At 40.1% G+C, this 23,732-nt stretch overlaps 2 protein-coding genes across 9 annotated transcripts in view; both read right to left on the bottom strand.

Annotated features, from left to right (window-relative positions):
• Positions 1-5,269, bottom strand: part of col11a2 (collagen, type XI, alpha 2) — a 70,543-nt gene extending 65,274 nt beyond the window's left edge. For 2 of the 3 annotated variants that reach the window (XM_084380293.1, XM_084380294.1), the window contains exon 1: positions 5,012-5,073. The gene's annotated coding sequence lies outside the window, so the exon portion shown is untranslated. Of the gene's footprint in view, positions 1-5,011; positions 5,079-5,177 lie in introns of those variants that run through there. The other variant, XM_084380292.1, reaches the window with a different exon arrangement.
• Positions 166-23,365, bottom strand: rxrba (retinoid x receptor, beta a). Of its 6 annotated transcripts, XM_084380306.1 has the most exons (14): positions 23,112-23,223; positions 22,159-22,299; positions 19,781-20,016; positions 18,534-18,687; positions 18,190-18,369; positions 16,123-16,143; positions 13,827-13,987; positions 13,421-13,550; positions 12,571-12,703; positions 8,483-8,518; positions 7,525-7,616; positions 7,262-7,367; positions 6,368-6,524; positions 166-5,218 (listed from the first exon to the last, which is right to left on the bottom strand). In XM_084380306.1, the coding sequence occupies exons 2-13, from the start codon at positions 22,172-22,174 to the stop codon at positions 6,377-6,379; spliced, it is 1,413 nt and encodes a 470-aa protein (XP_084236432.1). In that variant the 5' UTR covers positions 22,175-22,299; positions 23,112-23,223; the 3' UTR covers positions 166-5,218; positions 6,368-6,376. The 6 variants fall into 6 exon arrangements, with proteins under 6 accessions (XP_084236432.1, XP_084236431.1, XP_084236430.1 ...); XM_084380305.1 differs by lacking the exon at positions 23,112-23,223 and adding an exon at positions 23,269-23,365 and having other exon boundaries at positions 166-6,524; XM_084380304.1 differs by having other exon boundaries at positions 166-6,524.
• Positions 23,366-23,732: the final 367 nt, after the last annotated feature.

Raw genomic sequence — 23,732 nt, 5'->3', positions numbered from 1 at the left:
AAATGAGTTCACTTTGGTCATGAAAGTGTTGAAAGTGTGCAACTAGTGTAATTAAAAGTCCTTTTCATTTACATCTTGTAATATTTGAAATCATTTTAAACAACTTAACAACTGTGATGATAAAATGCTTTCACTTTTTAAATAATAAATGAAAAACACTTCACGTACAGTATTAAAACCTTTACTCGGACATGATACAACAAACAGAAACAAGATTCAGAATTAATGACTGAAAAAATTATTCATATTTTTTTTTTCTTCTTTCAATCCCCGAAGCACACAATAGTCAATCAGCTCCACATGTATGATGGAATAAGATACAAACAGGACAAAGAACAGACACGAGAGAAAGAGAGAAAAATAAAAAATAAGAGTGACAGATTCCATTCTGAGTTTACAGTTCTTGTATTTGTTTAATACTTTGTAATAAACAAAAGATGAAGAGCATAGTCGGAGAAGGAGACAGGAAACCAGACAAAGAAACAGTGTGTGAATGTTTTTTTTTATGGTGAAGAGTAAACAATTAAGGAAGATTCTAGATCTACTGGAAAATAGTTTCTGTTTTTCTTCTCAACAAATGAACCTGATCAGACTTCTTTAAGTCCCTGCCCTTCTTTTCTCTCTGACACACCCTTCACAATTCCTCCAATCTTAAAACTCAACAACCTTCTCCTGAAAGAAAGCAATCATGTTCAGTTGATTCCTTCCATCAAGTCCAATCAATGCAACCACATCCTGCTTAGAGGTGTCTCCTGCAAACCACAACTGTGGATTCTAGTGATCTTTGTCTAAGATCAGAGCCACAGTTTCTCCCTCATCATCTAAAGCAGATTCTGAAGGTCTTGTTTTTATTGCTGGTAGCATCCAGCGACAGCCAACTCCAACACACTGAACACACAACAGGTTGCAGTGGAGCCAGTTGCAGTCAACACCCAACCAAATGTAACTGAAGAAGAGCAGGTCTAGGGCTAGGCTAGGCCAGCCCTGTTAAATCATTCCTTATTTGCATTTCACTCATATATGCATTTCCCTGTGTCTTGGAAACCAAAGCAGACGTTTTTCAGGCCGGGGGACCCCATAAAAAGCACCAATGCACAGCTTGAGCACCCAGAGGGGACCACACACTGGTCTACTTCTCCCTCCAGTGACCAATCCTCCCCTCTCCACACGAGCTGTCATTCCATTCCTATTAGGGCCCCTCTTTAGTATGCACAACACAGGCCAAGGTTAGCGCACACTCTTTAGTGCACTGCACAATAATCACAACATACATGAAAAACAAGCACTGGGGACTGAGTGGCCCTGCATTTCAAACGGCCACATCCGCAAACAGCTTGGCAGTGATAAATAAACCAGTGAGGGTTCAAGGCTGCATAGCACACACTGCCTCATTGATCGTAATGGGATGGGCCTTGGCTCCAGGGGGCCTGTGTCAATAGGTAAAAATGCCACCCTGATATCTTATCTATATATACGATGATCAATTCTTCAGTCACAGCCTGCGATCCATTTCAAAAAAAGCATATTAATCAATGTTCTTTATTTTCAAAAAAGCGAGTAATTTCAAAATGTAACAAAGATGGCGACAACAATACTGCTACACAGTCAAAAGGTCACAGCATGCGTCTGCCTTGAGTGCACACGGTTGCAACGACAAACATTTGTGGGCAGTGCGGTGCGATCCAGCAGATCGTCGCTGCTCTGCCGTCAAGTAAAGTAAGCAAAGAGGGACACGGCACCGGATCCCTTCCTTACAGCTCTCCAATGCTTGTCCCACGAAAAGCTTCACATCCTTTTCAACAACAGTCCAAGAATCATAGGTTTTTGTTGCAAGTCCATTCCAATGCTAAGCCCAGTAATTTTCAGCCCACATGGGTGAGTGAAAAAGCATTTGTTAAGTTTAAAGTAAAGCAGTGGAGACAGGGCAAAGTGAAGGAAGGGAGAAGGCTGGGTTGTGTTGATGAAGCATCAGGTCAACAAGCCAGTTAATCATCCCTCCAGCTTGGTTTCTTTTCCTCTGTGCATCCTTTCATTATGTTGCTCAACAAATCAATTTAACAGCACTCAGCGCATCACAGCCAAAGCTATAGGATCTGCCAGTCAAAAGGTGTAGCTGCATACAGATTCCATACACATGTGCATAAAAGTATACACATGTGGCCACATATACCCTATAACAAATGCTAAAAAAAACTGACATACCCAACCACCAGCTCTTGCTAAAACAGTCTGCCTGGCAAGCAAAGCTTAAAGTGGCTTAGCAGACAGAACCTGCACTGACTGTATAGCTTTTTTTTATTTGTTTACCGTTTATCATCCTCTAAATGACCTAAGCTCATAGTAAAATGTGAAGAAATATAAAAATGATATAGCAGAACTTAAATGCATTGCTGTTATATGGAGGGATGGGAACTCTACATAATGTCACTGCCAATTAAGTTTGACTTATGAAACAGACTAAGCTAAAATTGACGAATACCAGAAACACAAAGCACATATTGCATGACAATTGTTTTACAATGTTACCACAATATGAATACACAAGTTGCATATTTTGACTTTTTGATGTATCATCAACAAAGATCGGTGTTTGCTCCGTCATTCATGGATGTTACTTGTATTTTTTTACGTCAACTAGTGGATTATCCCGCACTTGACTGATTGTGTGATCATTCCCATCCCTAGCTATTAAAATGATGCAGTAGCAGCAGGCTTAAACATTCAACAGAGGAAGCTACAAAAATAAAATCCTGCAGAGAAAGTTACTGAGATATCAACCTAATAGAAGATGAGATTATTCACAAAAGCACACGTCCTAAAGTCGACCTTCTCTCTGAGAGACAAGAGGGAAGAAACTCATTTTGAGTTTCACTCACAAACTTCATTCCACCGCCCAACTGTTTTAGGATAGCTGAGCTCTAATCCAGATCAAAGATCTTAAAGCCCTGTGGCCACAAAGTCATTTTCACTCCAAACTCAGACTGCTAGTATTAGCCCACCTGAACCAACTCAATTCACTAAAGCACTGAGACCATACTGCAGCATATACAGTACAAGACAATGGTAGCAGATATTGGTGCTTGACAAATAAATCACAAGCTTGCCACCACCTTGTTTTTCTTTGCCTACAACAAAATGACAAAGAAGTGGTGGACAAGGGGCTGAACTTTCTCTGCATGTAGGAAATGAATGGCCATCTAGAGACTACTTTTGGCCATATGTATGCATGGATGGAGAAACTGAAACAACACCAAACTCTACGGTTAGACCAACTTACAGACATGTTAAACAAGACCACCTGTCATACAGGCCATCTAACTGCCAGCCTCCGAGTCCACATCGCATGGGGGAGGCCAAGGATCCTCTCTGAGAAGAAGTATTTGGACTATCTGCAGGGCAGGAAGCTCATTGCTTATTCTGGTCAAAGTAGCTGGTGGACCCCAAAAGTCAGCAGCTACTTTCATTGCTTCCACCAGATTAACTGCTTTCTACAATACAAAACTCACTGGCTGTATACAAAGACTTATCAGCCACAGCCAAAAAGTACAAGGACTTAGCTGGTGTTCATATTCTCTAGTTGGGAGTCTGCGATAAAGTTAGGGGTCATAAGATAACAAAAAGAAAAAAGAAATCTAAGAGGGAAAATTACATTTTGAGCAGACCTGTTGAAAGAGTGGAGAATGGCTTTCTGATTTGTCTGTGTATTTGCATACTGTGTTTGCATTGATGAAAATGTGCAAGTCTTAAACTCAAAGACCATGTTAGTTATTTAGCACCTGGTAGAGGACAGCTGTACCTCTTCCCTGTAGAATGATACTGTAAAATGTAAGTTTCTAATTACTATTAAATTTGGCGACTAATGAGAAGGCTAAATATACCTCAGACCGCCAACACTCTTAAATACTTTACTAACAAAAATGGTCATAAATCTTTGTGTACCCCAGTACTGCTCGTCTTTGAGCGTGTGAAGACGGTTCAATTCATAGTTTGCTGTATTTCTCCTGATCCAGTAGTAGCTGCATTTGACTTTTCACTGCAATGCTCAGATGCACTTGCCCACAAATTTCAATCACAGTAAATGTCAAGTGCTGTTGTCAATGAAGTCTAGCCAATCAATCACCAGGAACAACAGGAAACATTGGCAGAAGTTGGTGCAAAAGCAGCGGTGAGGTGTGGTTTGGCCCTGGGCTCAATAACAATTTAATAGTGATGTCGTTACATGTCGAATGTTGATTCAACAGCAAAAAATAGAGCTTTGAATTGCTTTTTTTTGGGAGCCACATATTTCACATTCACGTGAGTGTGAACAGGCCTTTGTTTCCGCATGACTCCTGTGTAGTTGTTTTTTTTTTTATTATTTACATCTACTGTACAAAAGTGGCAAGCATTGAGCCAATATACACTAAATAAAGTTTCCAAAGCAGCAGGTAGTAAGTGTAGGATTTCCATTATGTAGGACTAACCTATTTCATTATTGCATTACAGTAACATGACACACAAGAGGTCTTTTGTAATTCAAACATCACCAAGCCATATGTGATACCAATTGACTAACAGGTGAAATTAAATGTTGCATGATTGCCTCCGTCAGCTAATTTCTGCTTGTCTTTACATTTTTCATCTCTGCTGCTGTTCACTGTGTAGCAAAAAAAACACATAACAGCTTTTTTGCCCCTCATTTTATAGAGGGGACAGAGTGCAGCATCTCCAATGCAAAGCAATGTATCTCTGACCACTTCAGTATCTTGTACAAGGACACTTCAATAATTCCTGTGTAGAGGGGTCAAACGTCACAGTTACTTATGTACTCAATAGTCTCGCTGAACAGTAGGACACACAATTGAAATAGAGGCTGACCAGTTATAAGCAGAATTGTTCAAAGAACACAGCATTTTGTTTTTCTCCGCCATGGCCGATAAACAGGTGATACGAGGACTTTTTGGAATAAAGAGCAACCTATCAAGTATAATTGACATTCAGCTGAGCAGGGTGTTAGGACAGACTAACATACCTGATGCAGCCAACATTTCCAACCATTTGACTGGTGGTTAGTGCTAATTCCCAAACCTGGTCATCATCTGTACAGGGAGTGGCCAATTATTAAACAAGTAATATAACAAATCATCACATCTGACTTGAAAAATTATGCAATAATGTGAAAACCCTACACATAGTACCTTCAGGGTCATCTTAGGTGTCTGAGAATAGATGGTCATTTCTAGGAAACAGGAACATTTACACAGTTACAACTCACAAAAGTGCATAAATGACCACCAGCAAAGGGAGGATTTGGGGGAACGGGAGATAAAAGACTAACAAATACGATTTTGTCTCGCATGAAGCTGTACTTCCTGTGAGCCTCAAGCGGTTTAAAATACCAAACAACTGCCAAAATAGAGAAAAGGATAAAATCAAAACTAGGAAAAAAAATAAAATTCAAGTCATTCTTCTTGTCTTACAAAGCCCGCTGTGCGCATCAGAGTGGGAGGGACAAAGTTTTTCTGTTCAACAAAGTGCTCCCAACCCCCTTTTCCTGGATTTCAATGCCTTGGAAAAAGCTCTCATTTCATGAGTACAGTACTTCAAAATAGAAACTCAAACAAGTTTCAGCATGAATATTCAAAAAAAGCATAAAATATTTCAATGTTTACAAGACCGGATAAACTCACTGGGAGGGTGTTTCTGCCTGTCCATTAAAAGGACACCTCCTGGCCAATAACAAGTGATTTTTTTTTTTTTTTTTATGGAGGACAGTTGATTGAAATGCTACGCACCTGATTTTAAGCTAAAACCATACATGAATAACTAACTGGCTAGTGATGGATATAATATACAGAGGTGCAGCTAGCAGTGTAACTAAGTCACCCAAGTAAAAACAGGGGAAGTAATACCAGTTACGCAGAAGCAAAAACCCACTGTGAGATGAAGATGTGAAAACTGAAGGCTAACTTAAAATTAAGACATTAACTGTTTATGTGTGATAAAAAGGGGGATGTATTCCTTGAGTCGTAATAACCCCTATGGTGGAAAACTGAATATGGGAAAAGATGTTGAAAATGTGTGTGTGTGTGTGTTAGCATATTAGCAATTCAGAGCCATATCATCTGTGTAATAGTTAAGTTTTATGTCAAGTCTTGGATGCAAGTTAAGATCTGCGTGTATGTGTGTGATGAGAGTTAGCCTATGACAGGGAATATGTGTGTTTTTTTCTTTCTGTGTGTGTGTGTGAGTGTACAAATGTACAGCCGGTACATTAAAACCAGCAGGTGCTGCAGTTAAGCGAGGCCCAACAAGAAGAGCCAACAACCCAACATGGGGTGACATTGTTGGTAATCCTGGTGTAAGTCGGATCCTGACCGGACCGAACCTGGCTCCTCTAGGTGAGCTGGTGAGGCGCTTCTAGCATCTCCATCAGGAAGGTGTCGATGGGCGTGTCACCAATCAGTTTAAAGAAGAACAGGTGCTCCAGGCACTTCAGACCGATGGAGCGCAGTGCTGGGAGCCGCAGAAGGAGCTTTGCAAACCTGCAGGACAGAGGGAAGGATGAGAAGGACAGCAGAGTGAGAAATCATCTATCAATCATGTCAACTGAAATCAAGCGTGAAAATATTATTCTTCAGATTGTTGTCAAATGGATTTCTGGGAAATGCAGAAATGTAACTTACTAGAGTGGAGCTAATTGCAGCTGGTTGTGGAGTCAAGTGGGTTGGGATACATACACAATATCTAATAATATCTAACAGTGTAAAGCCTAATTTATGCTCAGTATGTTGACAAAGTCTCAAATGTTGTCTACTGATGAAAGGCATGTTCCACCTTGCCCTGCATTTACACCTAGCTTTAAAAACTAAGTCAAAATGAAATGTACAACTTTTAATCTGTATGTGTAAACCTCACCAGAAAGTGACAGTATTACTGTCAGTCAGTGTTACTTCTTCAGCCAGCTTAGTTGAAGAGCATAAACATACTACCATGATCAAAGCAGTGGCATCAGTATTAAACTGAAATTGTTTCAGACCTGGTTAAAAACACCTTGTGGCATGTTTGAGTAAGGGTTCCCGAAGGCAAATTTGTGATTCAACAGAACTTGTTCTGGTAGATGTCTTTTGTTTGTGGCCTGCATAATATCCATACTTCAACCAGCTGTTCTGTGCAGCAATGACATTTTAAAGCGGCTGTGTTGAATATTATCTAACTGCCGCCAGTCAAAGCAAAGACCCTCACCTCTGACATTTGAGTATGTCTGTGTGTTACAGCGTACCTGCCCTGCTGATCGGGGTACTTCTGTTTGCAGTAAGACTCGAGAGATGCGTACACCCTCTCTCTCAGGAGCTCCACCTCACTGGGGTTGGACAAACCCTTAGCATCTTCAGGTGAAAACAGACATTTACATTATTTCTATAGAGAAATTACAAACATTTTTACATGTACCTACTTTGAGTGCTATTCTTGAATTTATTCATTTTTATTTGGTGTCTCTGATTAAATTTTCCACGATTTTAACCCTTCCACGTGTCTGTGTACCTGGGTTAAAGAGGATGATGGCTCGAAGGCAGCCCAGCTCTGTCTTGTCCATTTGCATGTCTCTCATCTTGCTTACAAGCTCTGTCAAAACTCTGAGGAGAGAGAAGGAGAGGAGGAGAGAAGAGGAGGAGAGGAGGGGAGGAGAGGAGAGGAGAGGAGGGTAATCCCAGAGACAAGAGGAAAGGGAGGGAATGAGAGTAACAACAACAGAGAGGGGCCAGACTCAATAATCACACTGTTATTTATGGTTTCTTCTCAATGTAATGACTTTAAATCCAAACTACTTAGTGAATGGCTGAACTGCTGGTTCTGCAGGGGCAAGAAAAAACACTCCTTACAACTGGCCAGAGTGGCGACTGCTGCCACCAAATGGTGGTAGGTTCTGGCTGCGGCTGGTGCTGGTTTTTGTTTTTTCCTACTTAATAATTTAGTGTTTGCTTGTCTCAATATTAGTTGTGCTAGCAAATGTGTGAAAGTTGTTGTGAAAACGGTGTGTAGGTGACCATCAGATGTTGACTCTGGAGACATATGGCAGTCAGGGTTCAGAGGCTAAACACATATTTTAACTCTCTAACCCCAAACACACACTCACATTTTAGTGCATAACAGTTTTATTGATATTTGTTTGAGAGGAAAGCTGGGGTGCCCTTGGTGTAGACCCAGAGTGTATGTCATTGATGTATAATTCGAGCTTTCCATCACGGACAGAGTATCACTGAAGTGGCCCATCACCAATTCCTGAAGGCTCAACAGTAAATCATCATCTAAACCTGATTGAGTCAAATGATTGTGAGTGGATGTCGTTCTGAATAATATCTCGAAGCGAAAACCTGCTGGCTTCTGCAAAGCTGCTGAAAAGCCTGAAGCATCAACCTTTTAGCTCTGGGCCTGTGTTTTTCTCAATGCTGAGTCAAGAGGAGGGGTTTAAGAAAAGTGTTGTGTGTAGTGGCGTAATTACCTGTCAAATATGGCCCCAACCTCAGCATTGTGCGCCCTGTGTATTCAATCACAATGTGTTATTACAATGTTATTACACAGTTACATTGTTATTACAGAATATTGTCTGTTATCTGATCCCTTCAGCTGTACAGCGTGTTTACACATGATTTATAAACTATTTTCTGATATGTTTAAAACTGTTTTTAAATACTATGCTTGGGGTTTGTTGACATTTTTTGTGTCTGGACTCAGTTTGATTTATCTTGCACCTGCACCCTAACACTGCAGTCTTACTTAAGACACAACTATATTCACATGTATTAAAATAAGCAAAAAGGAGGTTATGATAAATCTTATGAGTGAATGTGTAACAGCAGAAAACCATTAGTACACATGAAACTGTTCACAAGTGAAAAACTAGACCCTCGACCTTTGTTAAGCTGTCAATGTGTCAATGCATCATGAAAATTAACTTTAAGTCCAACTGAAATAATGTTTTTGTCTGCTACAGACTACATGACTGCTCTGTAAATATCTGTCTATGCAGATGGTGACTTTATTTTATAAATCCTGCATACAGCAGTAATGTAAGTGTCATTTCATAGGCAGAGCAGACGGTTATGGGTCGGAGTAAAAGTGCTGTGATGACGTCAGTTTGTGGGATTGATAGCTATTCAGCTGCTGCACATGTAAATGTACCAGTGAACACTTTGGTCCAGTTAGACGCCGGTATGTTCTTTACTCGTCAATATCATTTACAACGCTTGTGACGTGTAAGCTACAAGGATGTAAGTTTGTTTAATTTGTCCTACAGTGGAACACAAAATCCCTTTTTTCTTCCTTTTAATAATGATAAGTGTAAAAAAACACAAACGGGACGACTAGATGTGCTTTCAGTTGGACTTCAAGCAGGTTTCAGAGAACTGAACCTATTGTGTGAAAATTAGAGGCTTGGAGTGCAAAATACAACATTTAAAAAACTAATTAACACAAAAAATAACCAACAAAACAGAAATCAACAACTTGTTAATGAACAAAACAGAAAACAAAACATTTCAAAAAACACAACAACCTATAAAGAGAAGTGCCTACTATCTTTGTCGTTCTTGTAATTTATTGGATGGCAACAGTGTCACTGAAATAACAAGAATATGTAGATAAAGAGGCAACACGTGCTCTTTTCTTCTGCTGTGTGCACCTGTTACAGGTTGTCACACTTCCTTCGCTCATGGATTTGGGGATACATGGGTCGAAAAGACAAACCCCCCGCTTAGAGACACAAAATAGTAGGTACCCACCTTTTCAAGTTTGCAAAATGACTTTTTGAGTTTTTTCTTTTGTCAATTTGTGCTGTGAAATGCCATGTTTTTCTGTTGTGTTCTCTGCAAAAAGCAGTTTGTTCAGTTGTTTTGTTAGAGCTTGCTGTCTTTTGCACTTCTGAGCCAATAAAACAAGAAGTATTAAGATATAGTGAGATATTTTATCATTTGCATCCTCCTGTATAAAATATGATATAGTAGTTTCAAACAGATGCTGGTGCGAAGCTGAAACAAAAGCCTGCTGCAAGAAGAGAGCAGTGCTATGAGAATATTAATAAGTATCAGAAGAAAATCATCTAGCCATTTGCCATGTCAGATTGCTTTAAACCTTTTTTCTAAGCAACAATAACCCTCTCTAACAATGTAATTTCTGTGTAATTAACAGTGAACTGACACCCTGATGTAGTTTGGATTGAACATAAAAGATAGAGTTTTTTTTAAAGTGATTTAGGTATTTCATTGTGATCCAAATCGCAGTTTTAATGGCAATATTTTCATGATTTGGATGATGCTTTGCTTTCTTCTGCACAGCATGGATGCAGGAAGGAAAACTGTATGAGGGCAACACAAACAGACACGGAGGAGAGTGAAAGTGACGCAGAACATGTACTTAACATTATTATGTGTAACTGTTTTATATTTTTGCCACAAGTTTAATTTGTCAAGGAAATAGGCCTTTCCACGTGGTCAACTATTTATTAACTGAAAATGTGTTTTATCCTGAAACGTATACTTATCGCACATTTCAACCAAATATAATTTTTGTATTCGAGTTATCCAATTGTAGGTTTCCAGTGAAATGTCAAAAACATCTAATTGTAATTTGAGATAACAACTGATGAGGCTGTTTTTATGTTTATATTTTATTTTCCAGCGATATTGTGACAAGTATTTTGGGATCTCAAACTTAAAAGCTTCTTTGAGATAAAAATGTGCATGACTCTGGATTGATATAGAACCACATAAAGAACAATAATATGTATGTAATTCAATCTCCATTCCTAGGAGCAGAGAGTACAGGGGCAGATGGGGTTGTTTAGTTGAATATGATAGTTTACTCTGCCTGACTCATTGATCCTTTAGCTGACTGAAGTTTATAGTAGTTAGAATCTATGGCCATGACCGTTACTATTTATGATGATGTCTACAGTGGAACGTTGTGATGGATGATAACATCATTGTTTATGAATCAGAGGCAGCGTGTCCCCTCAGTGTTGTCGTAAGGCAGCAGTTGCGTATTAGCTCACCACTGTAGCCGCCGCTGTTTCCCACCGTTGTTCTGACATGAATCTCCAGCTGCCTCGCCCTGCAGAGGAAACTATCTCCTGTTACCAACGGCATACACCCCTGTGCCAGGTTTAAAAACGTCCTAGTCTCCGCACCACATGTCAGTAACTTGGCTTTATTCAGCCTCATATGCATAAAACAAGGTTGGCCAACTAGCCAAGGAAGTAACGGTGTATACAAACGGCATGACTAAGAGAAACAGCGGCCCGTGGGAAAAGTCTTGGGTTCACCTAACTGAGCTGGTTTAATAAGAAATTTATAAATGGGACATGGAGATGTCATATTAGTGCACTGAGAAGCAACATGCTTCTTTTCATTTCCTCTCCCCACATATCACAAACAACAACTCTTGCCCTACAGCAACTCTGAGGAGACACGCCACTTGATTGTGCTCTCTGGCGGGGAGCCTTTTGAATCACTATGTTTGCGATGGTCAGGGATTAGCAGTCGATGGCTGTCAGCCTTCGCCGATGGATGACGGCATCGTTCATCGGCCCAACCCTACTGTGTATTGATAAATCAATGGTGCTGTCCGTGGTGCTGAAGTCACAGACATATTTGTAATCCTGCCGTCAGTTTCGTCTTGGACCTTGAATATTCTCTGAACTTATATACCATAAATACCAAGTGCCATATTGTAGCCTAAAATACTGCTCTGATTTAGTTTGTTGTAGAAAATTTAAAGGTGTATTTACTCATTAATTTATAAAAAAGACAACTGTAGGAGGGAGATAAAGAAAAGGAGTAGTATCAGAAGGTTTCTGTTGTGAGGTTTTGATGTCAACATGATATCACAAAACAATTATTATAGGTGGGCCGGAAAGAAAGTGTAAACAAATAATATAGTCCCATGGCCTCTACAACTTTTTGTTTTATTTTTGTGTTCACATGTTAGTATTGTACATTTGCCAGCTGTTAACACATTATCAAACTCTGCAATAGGTGCTATGCCACTGAGTGTGTGTGTGTATGGTGCGCATGAGCGCATGCATGTCTATGGGTAAGCATTAGTCACCAGCCACCTCGGCATGCGCTGTCACCCTACAGGCAATACTATAGAAGCAAAGTCTCTCAGCCAATCACAGCCAACGCAGAACACAGCAGCTGCAGCCAACCAAAGATGAAGACACAGAATCTTAAACTTTTACCACAGTCACTATTCCAGCTAAACCTGAATAATATCTTTGATTAGAATATAAAAATAAACCATCAGGGCCAAAGAAATCCACGTGGATGATAAAGTCTTCTTTCTTTCTTCCTCCAGCTTTCAGGATCGGCGTGGATTTACATGAATCAGGTGAATTTAATTGGCATCTGGAGTGGCTTTTAAAAATCACTGATATCACAGAATGCTAAAACTCTCCAGTGAACACTTTATTTTTTGGGGCATTTCCTCTCCAGTTGGGTCAGCCACCAAAACTTTCTGAATGCTGGGGAAAACACTAATGCGGCAAGTCCGTCAGAGTGATACTGTTTGTGCATACATGTATCTATGTATTACCTGTCAAAGATGGCTCCAACGCCTGCACTGTGAGCACTGTTCCTGTGGACATGCAGGCCGGTGGCCAGCAAAATCCCGTCCTTCACCGAGATGGAGCGATGGGAGAACGATGCAATCAGGAGTTCATTCCAGCCTGTTGGTGTCGGAGGTGTGGTGTCAATATTTCTGGAGAATCTTAACGTCTAAATATTGTACAGTTTAAGTGAATGTTCCTAGTGTTAATTTATCAATGATATTCTCACTAAACACCTGCTGACAATTCCTAGAAAAAAGACTGTCAACTTGTGAATGTAATTTCTCTGATTCTCAAGTGTAGGAGAGGTGTTGATTTAAAACTGCAGTTGTGTGTAATGTTTAAGAGTGTCCAATGTTTTCTGCAACCTGACGAATAACAAATGCTGTATTAGGAGTTGTCTGACAGACATTACACCCCAACTACTTTCCCTTTAATTGTCATGTTGCAGAAGGACAAGTTAAAACTCTGAAGCCACCGTCAAGAACCACAGAAAAAGTTTGTATCAAACCAATTTCATTATTTTCAAATTCTGAGGGCTGGGAGTGTGGTGTTGAAGTTGGCTAATTTTTGACCGCACTTGCATGACACCAAGAAAACACAATTGTATTATAAGGGGGTATATATTCTACAATTAATTCTAAACAGCGTACACTTAAACTGAAGTCTGAACACTAAGATGGCCCTTTTGTTAGGTGGCTAAAATACATTTTGCTTGTGCCCCTGTCCACAGCAGTCAAATGTATAGCTTCCATGCCGACACTGCTGTCTAATACACTGACTATGGACACAAAACTTTGAAATTAACCCTGTTAAACCTTCAGATTGAGATCTCACCTGCACGGAGCAAGATAACCTGGTCGTCCAGGGGCAGTTCAGAGAAGTGAGGGATCCTCTTGGCCCACTCCACCAGGGTAAAGAGCTGCTTGTCTGCTGCCTGACAGATGTTGGTGACAGGGTCGTTGGGCTGAAGAAAGCAGATTTAGAGGATTATTGATTATTTCTTCTTCAAATATCATATTAATCATACCAACAACAACCTGTGAGGATTGCTGAACTGTACCTGCAGTTGTTGTATTAACATAAGCTCAATTATATATTTGAATATACTCAACAAATACATAAAGTGGAGATCATTGCATACGTTCAATATTTACATCTAAAGCTTAATTTGGTAATAATTTTGAATGTGAGAAATCACAAAGAAACACAGATTGTAGCGTATTTCCACCAGACTACTCACAGAGCTGCCGCCTGAACTTCCATCAGCATGAAGCTCCGTCTTTTGCTCGACAGCCATCTCTGCTTCCAAAATCTTCTCTACTGGCATCTCCTCGTTCACTGCACTAGTCGACTCGACCTCGCCTTCTCGTTCCTTGTTCCTCTGTCGCTCCTCTTGGACAGCTGTAGGATGGGGGATTGGGGTTGACAGAAGGGAACACAGAAGAAAACAATGAAGGACAAGAAAGGAGAGGAAGGAAGGAAGATTAGGAATAGCAGAGAGAAGCAAATGTGGGTGCGAAGGATGGGTTACATGACAGAGAAACAGGAAAGGTCGAAATACAAATGAATGGACAGGAATAGAGAAGCAGATGGTTTGGCCAGACAGGCAATGGTAGAGAACATACGACAATTAAAGAAGAGCACAGGAAAAGAAGAGAATGAAATGTAGTGGAAAAATAAATGTACAGACACATGCTCCACCAGACATCAGAATGGAAAAAGTGAGAGAAAAACAATTGGAGATGTGTGGATAAAGACAGAGAGAAATGAGTGAAAATGAATGGTATGTGAAGTGATTGGCATACAAAACAAGATACAAGAGTAAGACAAGATAAATGAAAAGAAATGTACAAAACAGTGGGAAAGAAAAGAGACAGAGATATGTACAGTTCATGATAAATTCAGAGTCTCTCATACGGTCTTTCATACTTCTTTCAGGCCCTCTAACAAAGCAGAAATATATACATATTACGCATAAACATATATTATTACTATTATATAATAGTAATTGCTTCAAAGTGACATTCAGGTTTGTATTCTGAGAGATGGCATTTTGCCCAGAATTAACTTTCACTGTGAGGAAATCTTTTTTTCTCTTAGTCCCTTATCCAGATTAAGAAAACTAGGATTCTCGTTGTTAAGAAATTCGAGAAATCAGGTTACTGCAGAAAGACGACCCCAGTCAGGTTCATTTAAGTGCATGTTAAACCAATGAATACAACCGTCCAATCATACTGACAAACATTTTCCCTCTTCTTGAGGCTCTAAAGAAGCTGTCATCTAACAAAGTGTGGATACCAAAGCAAATCACTTGTATACGAGAACCTACTCAGCAGTAAACCTGATTCAGATTGTGTTGGAAAGCTTTATCCATTTCAGTGTAGTGGATGGTGCATTGTATACACGACACTACAAAGATAATTGGACAAATTGTATAAACAAAATTAAAGTCAGCATGCTCGATATTTTGGTTACAAGTCCTGAGCAGTCAAAGACTGTTGACAGTAGACTGTGGTTATGTGACTGGCTTGGTCCGTCAAGAACATCCTGCTGTAGCCCTACAAATGTTGTTGCTTTAGTTGTATGTTTAAGATCACTGACTACATCATCCTAAAAATGGGGAGGATAGGAATAAAAAAAAATTATAAGAGTCGTACACTGTTCACCAAATACAAACATAACCACCATAAAACATCCAAACTGATCGCTGCATCACACGACAGAAAGTTTCACTGTCTAAATACGTACAAACAGCACTGTATTACCACATTTCTTATGTGTGTTTTTGTTTTTATTGGTTGACCATTTGTTGAATCGCAGAAAATGTTAACAATTTGTTGATCCCAGCTTGCAAAATGGAAGGATTTGCTGCTGTTTGGTGGCATTTTTGTTAGTAAATGAAGAGTCTTTGAAGCAATTTGAGGATGTCACTTTAGACAGATATGAGATAGATTAATGAACGTGCCTTAAGTTTGAATCCTAGTATGTGCACTTATTCTCAAAGAAAATCAAGAGTTTGGAAAAACTGATTTTAATCTACTTAATATCATCGATCTCCATTTGTCAGTGTCTGTATTTGATAGATAAAGAAAAGGAGTGCCAGTTGGCAAAAATGTTGAAAAGTGGGCATCTCACGTAGAGCAGCCACTTTGGAAGTGAAGACATCAAAGTATCCTTTAACAAAAAAGTTTTTAAAGTTCCTGTAAAAAAGTGAATCTGCTCTGTGGCGGACTGTCAGAACTATGAATCTGGGCAGCACCCAAGAATAAATAACTTTATAGTAACGTAGGATGATGATTAAAAGGAGTGTGCAAAGTCAGAAAACCCTACAGAGACCTATAAAGGTTAAAAAAAAAAAAATAAATATGGGGAAGTGATTCAAGGCTGGCACAGGTCCACCTCGGAGCACTGGGAGCAAACTACGGCATAACATTTCAAACTAGCTCCTTCTCATAGATATGCAATGTAATATCTCTCTGCTTCTTGCTCACTCATACAGACACAGACACACACCCCTCCCTCCCTCTTCTCCTTACATCTGTCGTTCATCTTGGCCACTACAGAAGGAGGGAGGGGGGGAGAGAGAGAACGAGAGGAAACAAAAAGAGGAAGAGAGGGGGAAAGGGGGTTAGTGTTTACAAGGCTTACCCACCCCCATCTCCCTCTCTACCACTCTGTACTCGTTCTTTCTATCCCCTGTTGTACAAATATTACTGAGGCTCTCAGTGAAAATGCACAGGAAAAATGTCAACACTGATACCATCATTCTGTGATGCATTAACTACTAATTATAGATTAGGTATTAAATCTCAATTACATTATGCTAAGGATTTACAGGTTGGGGCATATTACAGTAGAGAGCGCAGCTGCCTTGAGCGTTCCTTTCATTTGCGTTAGTTTTATACTCCATGATCACAGTGATCAATATAGAAACAACAGTGACCACACATCTCAGCATCTTCACAAACATAAAGTTAATAAAAGTTGTGATTAATCTGCGATGAATGAAGCATCTTAATGAAGTCCTTCTCTACTAATCCAATATGAGAAAGCACAGTAGGCAGTGCAGTTAGGTCTTACCACCTGTACACGGCACAACTCTACTTATCTGCAGATAATCTCAGACTGACTGGCTGAAAACGGATTTAACGTGAGTTTCTGTGTTAATTTGACATTGGTATGATGCACAGAGATCAGTGGTAGTTTGTAAAAGTGTTTCCTTTTAATATAAAGAACTTTGAGTATTTCACAAACTCTGGCAATTCAAGACTGAAAGTTTGATGTTTAATTTCAAAATCTGGGGATATGATTAAAAGTAAGACAGTTTAACAGCTGTTTAGAAGACCAAACGGTGGAGTTTCTGCTTTAATGGGTGCAAGTATGGGAGACATTTACCTGTAACTGATGGCCACCTGAAGACAAACACCTGGTACATATGACAAAGTTACCTGTTACTTCCAGACTACAAGTTCACAAGGATCACCTCAACCATAACACAGCACCCACAAAGTATTTAACCCCTCTGACTTCTTCATGGTTTGTTTTACTGAATCACTGTGGAAGCAATGGGGACTTGATACCAAAAAAAGAAAGACAAAAACTCAAAAGGACGGGGTATATCGTCTAGGTTCTTACGTTATAGATTACAGAGGGACACAAAGTATGCACTAGGGTTGCAACAGTATGAGGTTTTTAATGATACGTCTCAGAAAACATCACAGTTTCACGGTAAATGCTTTTATACACAATTATTATTATTATCATCAGTTAAAACAACCCTTACAGTAATAAAAACAGAAGCATTTTTTGGTTAAACGAACATTTTATTATAATTTTCCAAAATATTATGTCCTGACAGACGTGAAAGTTGATATAAACTTCTAAAATATTTCTTGAAATAAAACTAATATGGTAGAATTTAATATCGTAAATGAACAAATGCACGTGGTACTATAACTGTCAGTTCTCATACCTCGGTATACCTTGAAACTGGTATACCGGTGCAACCCTAATATATACTCGTGTCCTCCATTTTGGGGCAAACGAAGGCTGCCATTTCTCAAACGTATCTGAGGGGGGCCTTTGGAAAGGGAGACCCTTAATGATGTATCCAGCATTGATGTGTCGAGTTTGAACAAGAGCAAACTGTTGAGCTGGGAAAGAGCCGAAGTATTTGTGGGAGCTTGTGAAGTGAAGTTGGCAAAACTTTAGATTTTCTTTTTTATAAATATGACAAGTGAGTTCTTTATTAGTAGTGTCAGTCCAAGACAGTAAATATGCCACATTTAAAGGAGACTAATTTCTTCCAGCTCTGGAAAAGAAGATCGATCAATATCATCACTGATGAGAGTTACAAGGGTACAAGTCTACTGTTGGATACTCTTGAAACCGGATTTTGAGTGGACAATACATAATGTGTTTTGCTTTAAATAATTTATCAATTAAAATGATCTTGAATCTTTGCTTGGAAATGTTTTTTGTCCATTTTAACCTAGAACTGTATGTGTGAAAAGGTGAAACGGCCTCATTTTTATGGGTCATGAGCAGAAGGGGCTGAAAACCAGCCATGTACAGGGTGTGCTGAAGTGCCCCTGCTTGCTCACCTTCTCTCTTCATGCCCATGGCCAGGCACTTCTGGTAGCGACAATACTGGCAGCGGTTCCTCTGCCTCTTATCCACCATACAGTCTTTGTTGTCCCGACAGGTGTAGGTCAGGTCTTTGCGCACTGTCCGCTTGAAGAAGCCTTTACAGCCCTCACAGCTGTAGACACCGTAGTGTTTACCTGGAGGACGTGGGAAGGAAAAGAAATAAAACAAAAGGGATGACAAAATGTTTCAAGGTTGACATTTTAAAGAATCTCAGGGCCTCTGAATTGTTTAGACTGTTTTGCAATAACTCAAAGGCGAAGCACAGAAAATGAGAGTTGTATTGAAGGTGTCTTGTCACCAGAGGATCTGTCTCCACAGATGGAACACAGGCGTTTTTGGGAAAGCATCGGCCCTGGGCTGTGGGGCGAAAGCTGCTTCAAGCCCAACGGAGGTTTCACATCGTCGGAGCTGCTCACTGCATGCAGCCCGGACATGGACACTGTTGAGTTGATCTGACAGAACAAGAGAGGAGAGAGTGAATACAACGACGACAAGGTTTTCTTTTAGGTGAATTTAATGATGCCCCTTCTAGTAATGTAAGAATGTAAAGGATTAACATTGTAACCAAGACCACAAAAAACACAAGGTCACAGTGAGAGTCCAGTCTGTAGCCATTGTTTTAACTTTTATCAGTCCCTCCCTCTATCTAAACCATGTCTCGTCTCCTCTCGTCTCTTGTATCACTCTTGCAAGAACAGAGAAGATAAGGACTGAAGAACAAAACTCATAGCATCTGGCAGGTAAACATCGAGGCAAACAGTGGCTCCCTTTATTCGATGCAGGAGCGTTGTGTCATTATTCTGCTTCATTGTTCTGTATAAAACACAGACGGGGGGCGGCATTATTTTTCCACTTTTTAGCTGACAGCGGAGCTAATAACAGAGTCAAATTGACGTCTGTGTGAAAACGGTGAGCCGGCATGCTGGGAGCCACACTAGAGGCAGACGCTGTTGTGTTATACATCACTGTGTCATGGAGTTATGCCAAAAGCAAAGCCAGTGTAATGACATGTCTTCTTTATGGTAGTATAGTGGGCTCTCCGTGTTAAAGGGACCATAGAGACAGAAGAGTGGGAGGAAAAGCTAGATCTGTAGCAATGTATTCATGGCCTCATGGTAAAGTATGACAGCCATTTTATCAACAATATGGCAATGAATTACAAAATATTGAAACAGAGACAGGAATCTGTTTGACGTATGTCAGATATGCATTCAAATTAAATATAATATTGAAACAAGTTGCGATCAGGACCATCTTAGCAAAGGTAAAAAAATATGTGACTTCTTTTCAAAGTTATAACCAGATAGATTTTTGTTTTAAAATGTAAAAATTAGTTTTTGAACTTTATATTTTCTCTGGCCTAAAAATATTGAAAAAATAGAATAATCTTCTTCACACTATTGCTCCTACACAGCTGCTGAATCTTGAAACTATAATGACAGTCTGACCTGTGACAGAACAGGACAACAACTGCATGGACAGAAATATACAGCATGTTCATGATCTATACGTCCTGAGATGTGCATTTACTGTATCCTCTCTTACCTGCGGGCTGCTAATGGGGCCATAACCAACTGACGGCGTGCCAGGTAGGCACGGCGAGCCCAAAGAAGAGCTGATGACAGAAAAGGGGGAGCCAATGCTACTGATGGGGCTGTTGACCCCTGTGGTGGTGACGGGAGGCAGGGAGGTCATAGACGCTGCAGCTGAGGGAACCAGCGGAGGCGAGCGCTGGCCCGATGGAGGGGAGGAGACAGACGAGCTGTCTGGGCTGCGAGAATCTGATAAGAGATGGCAAGAAGAGAATATGTAAATAGTAGTAACGCAATAATTAGAAAAAATAATGTGGAACAAAAATGGCTGAGCTAATCAACAGAGGTGATGCAGTTTCTTTAAATGGGACCATTTTAATTTTATTCTCAGATTCAAACACAAATATGGTAGTTCAATTATCCACTAAATAACAACTGTAAAAATAATAATAAGCAGCTGGAACAAATAAAACCTGACACACAAACAATAATTTGTTGAATGTATCGGTCAGTCCCGAGTTTAACAACATGTTTTTATAAATAATAAGCAGCCTCGCTGGTTTCTGTTCTTACTGCAGCTTTAAGTTTTATTTTTACAAGAGAAACGGCTGGTTTGTCTGTCTGGGATCATGGAGTCTATTTTTCCTGTGATGCCAATCAAATGTTGCAGGTTTGTGTTATTTCTATGCACTTTGCATGAAAACAATAACATTGAGCCCTGCTGATAACTCGGCTGTAGTGCTGTCTCGATTGTGAACTCTTATTTTGCTAAAAACTCAACACATCAGTTAAACATCGTCACTGCACCGTGTAAAGAATAGAGCTTTATATAAACAACACAGAGTTTGAGGCCTCATGAATCATACATGAAACAATGATGGGTCAGATTTGGTTGCGTAGTTATTCTCTACATTTGTCTCCAGTTTTCACTTACGATCTGAAATGAGGTTTACCTGAGAGATGCATTATGTGACTGGTGTTAATCTAGAGGATGAAATTAATTTCAGTTTTATTGAATCCTTTTTTGGCTCTGTGAACTAAATCTGTTGGAATTATTGTGTCACATTTACTGAAACATTAAATCATGAAATAACAGACTTGAACTTCACTTTGGTAAATTAAAACTGTGATTTGTACATTTTGTTACTGTGTTGTGCTGGGAACTAATGGCACACCTTGCAAGGGGAAAGAGTGCTGATTTTACCAACCCTCCATCATCCTCCCATTTGTTGAAATTTTTATGATGCAAGTTGCTTTATTTATGAATATTTTGTTTTTGCTGTGGTTTTTTATTTAGTCGGCACTTTCTTCTGCAGCTAGCTGTGAGCTGCATCATCCCTGCTTCAGGCTGTGAACTTAGTTGTCGTCCGATCTATTTTTCTTGCATCAAACACACTGGAAAGAAATCAACCGTATGCTTACGCAGATAACATACTACAACTCACTGAGGCCAGTGCAGTACTAATCAACTCAACTTATGAGAGGAGTCATGCTTTCAAACACTGAGGACATCTTTAATGTCTCCTGATTTCTAATCTGACGTATTTTTTCCTCACAAGTCTCAATCAACTTCTGACACTGGCACAACTCCACCCATCATTTGCATCACCAAGCGCCAGAATAAGCATTTGTAAGGCCTATTGATGTCCAGTTACATAGTAAGATTTGCGGAAAATCTACTTGTAAATCACTGATTTTATGTTACTGTGAAGTGTTCTGGATAACATTACATAAACAGTGGTCATCATACTTTCCACAGCAACGTTTTGATAACAATCGTCACTAAAAGATCTTGAAGAAGCCAGAGTCTGCAACACTTTTTACACTTTCTAGTGTGCTGTCAGTGATCAGCACCTCATTAAAGCTCTTGCCATGCACAGAGATGCACCGCATCGAGAATCATTTTGCATTCGAATCGTTGACAGCTGAATCGTAATCGAATCGTGAGGCCGGTGAAGATTCACACCTCTAATGTTTATGGAGTTTGTTTTTTGTAATGGTGCACCATTTAAATCTATTATAGCACCTGCTGTACATTACAATATGTCTGTCATAATGAAAAGAGACAATAATTGGACATAAAGGAAACTTCATTTCAAATAAACAAAATGATCTTAAAACACACTTTGCTTTAGAGAAATTGTGGGGCTGGTTTAAACATACATGCTTTTGAAGAAAGGCAGTTTTAGGTGAGCTGTGACACTATCTATCTCTATCTTTAATAAAGTATTAGATTAGTCATTGCTTCATCATAACCCATATCTTTCATAGTCCTGATCTTATATACAAATATGTATATAAGTATAATCTGTATAGTTGCAGCTAATACACATTAGTTTCCAGGTGCAGTGTTGTCTAGACATTAATGTTGCTGTGCAGTTGTTTTCTTACCTCTACTGTCTCCCATGATGGTGGAGGGGCTGGCTGACAGCAACACACCCGACGTGCTTCCGTCTCCAACAGCCCGCTGTCAAACTCTAGACCGCGGACTGAGGCCCGGGCCGGAGTTGTTTTGGGAAACCAAAAACGGGGCTGAAATTCCAACACAAGACAGACAGAGCCCCGCATAAGACTGTGGTGTGGCCCAAATAACGTCCATTTGGTCATGAAAATGTCAAACAAAACGAGTATCACTCAGCCCAGTACGAGGACCTGAGCTGTATCTATGCTAAGTGAAAGAAATATGTGTGTATTTGAAGCATTTCTGGCATTTCGTGTAACGTTAACGCTGCATCAGGACTTGCAAAGCAGCCAGCTGTTCAGCTGATGCCAGGACTGTCTCGTCTCAACACAGCGCAGAGCACAGACACTTCGTTAATTATTAATAAAGAAATAGTCTATTGATAGCAGACACTGGCTGTGTTATCTTGGCTCATCGCGGGGAAGGAAAGACATAAAGATAAAGACCAGACAAATGGCAACAAACCACTGTTCACACATGCTACCGTTAGCCGTCTGACTAGCTCACGTTGCTAGCGAACACTAACAACGTCTGTGCCTATCGTAAGGCTAAGCTGCTTGTGTTAGCAACCATCGTTCACTATAAATGTTTTTTATTACATGTACCAGCATGACATTCACAGCAAACAGCTCTCTGACGTTACGTTTTGTTGAAATTATACTACGTCTGGCGTTAAGTTGGCAAAACAAGCTAGGCGCTAACCACACTTAGCCACCTCGCCTAGCTAGCAAGCTAGTTAGCCCCGAATGCATCGTAGGAGAGCTAGCGAACGACACCAAACCAGTTCAGGACAGGTTGTTCCACCTCTATCCCAGTCTCCTTGCCATAAACAAACAATCTGTTGTACACATATATTTCGTGCAAATAAATACAGATTACTGACTGTTTAGCGGCACAGCTTCTTCGCATGAAAGATGTGGCGACTAGGCCCCGTGCGTGTGTCTGTTTCTCCCCCCACTTTGCCTCGTAGTCAACCCTCCCTCCCCCTGCAAGGATGAAAACATGATGATGGTGGAGGATTTGGCTTAGTGCTCCCTTACAGTTGAACATTGGCTCAGAATCATTGCAAAACACTGCAGGCTGACTTTTTCCGAGGCAGGGGAAGAACTTGCGTGGTCATGTCACGCCTCACATGTCAACAGAGTGAGGGAGACGCATCCAGTGCACGAGGTCAAGAGGTCAAGACGAGTTCAGCTCAGTGTGTCAGCTGCTGGAGAGGTTACTGTGGGCCACTGGTGCATTGATCCACCTGCTCAGCTGGAAAACAAACCAGAGTTACAGTCCTGCAGGTATGACCCCTTCAGATCAATTATGCATATATGTTTCTATACTAGCAGGAGCAGCAGACATGAAGCCACATATGGGAATCAGAATCTGTTATTGTTGTTATTTCAGGAACAAGACAGGTAACAACAAACATTTACCTGAACAAGGAGGTGAAAAATGTAGATGAAATGTACATGAAAGCAATAATGAACAACAGTGTTGCACCTAAAAGACATAA

Source organism: Pagrus pagrus, assembly GCF_965226575.1.
Source record: "Pagrus pagrus genome assembly, chromosome: 17".
NCBI classification, from domain to species: domain Eukaryota; kingdom Metazoa; phylum Chordata; class Actinopteri; order Spariformes; family Sparidae; genus Pagrus; species Pagrus pagrus.
This window is presented reverse-complemented; position numbering and strand designations above follow the sequence as displayed.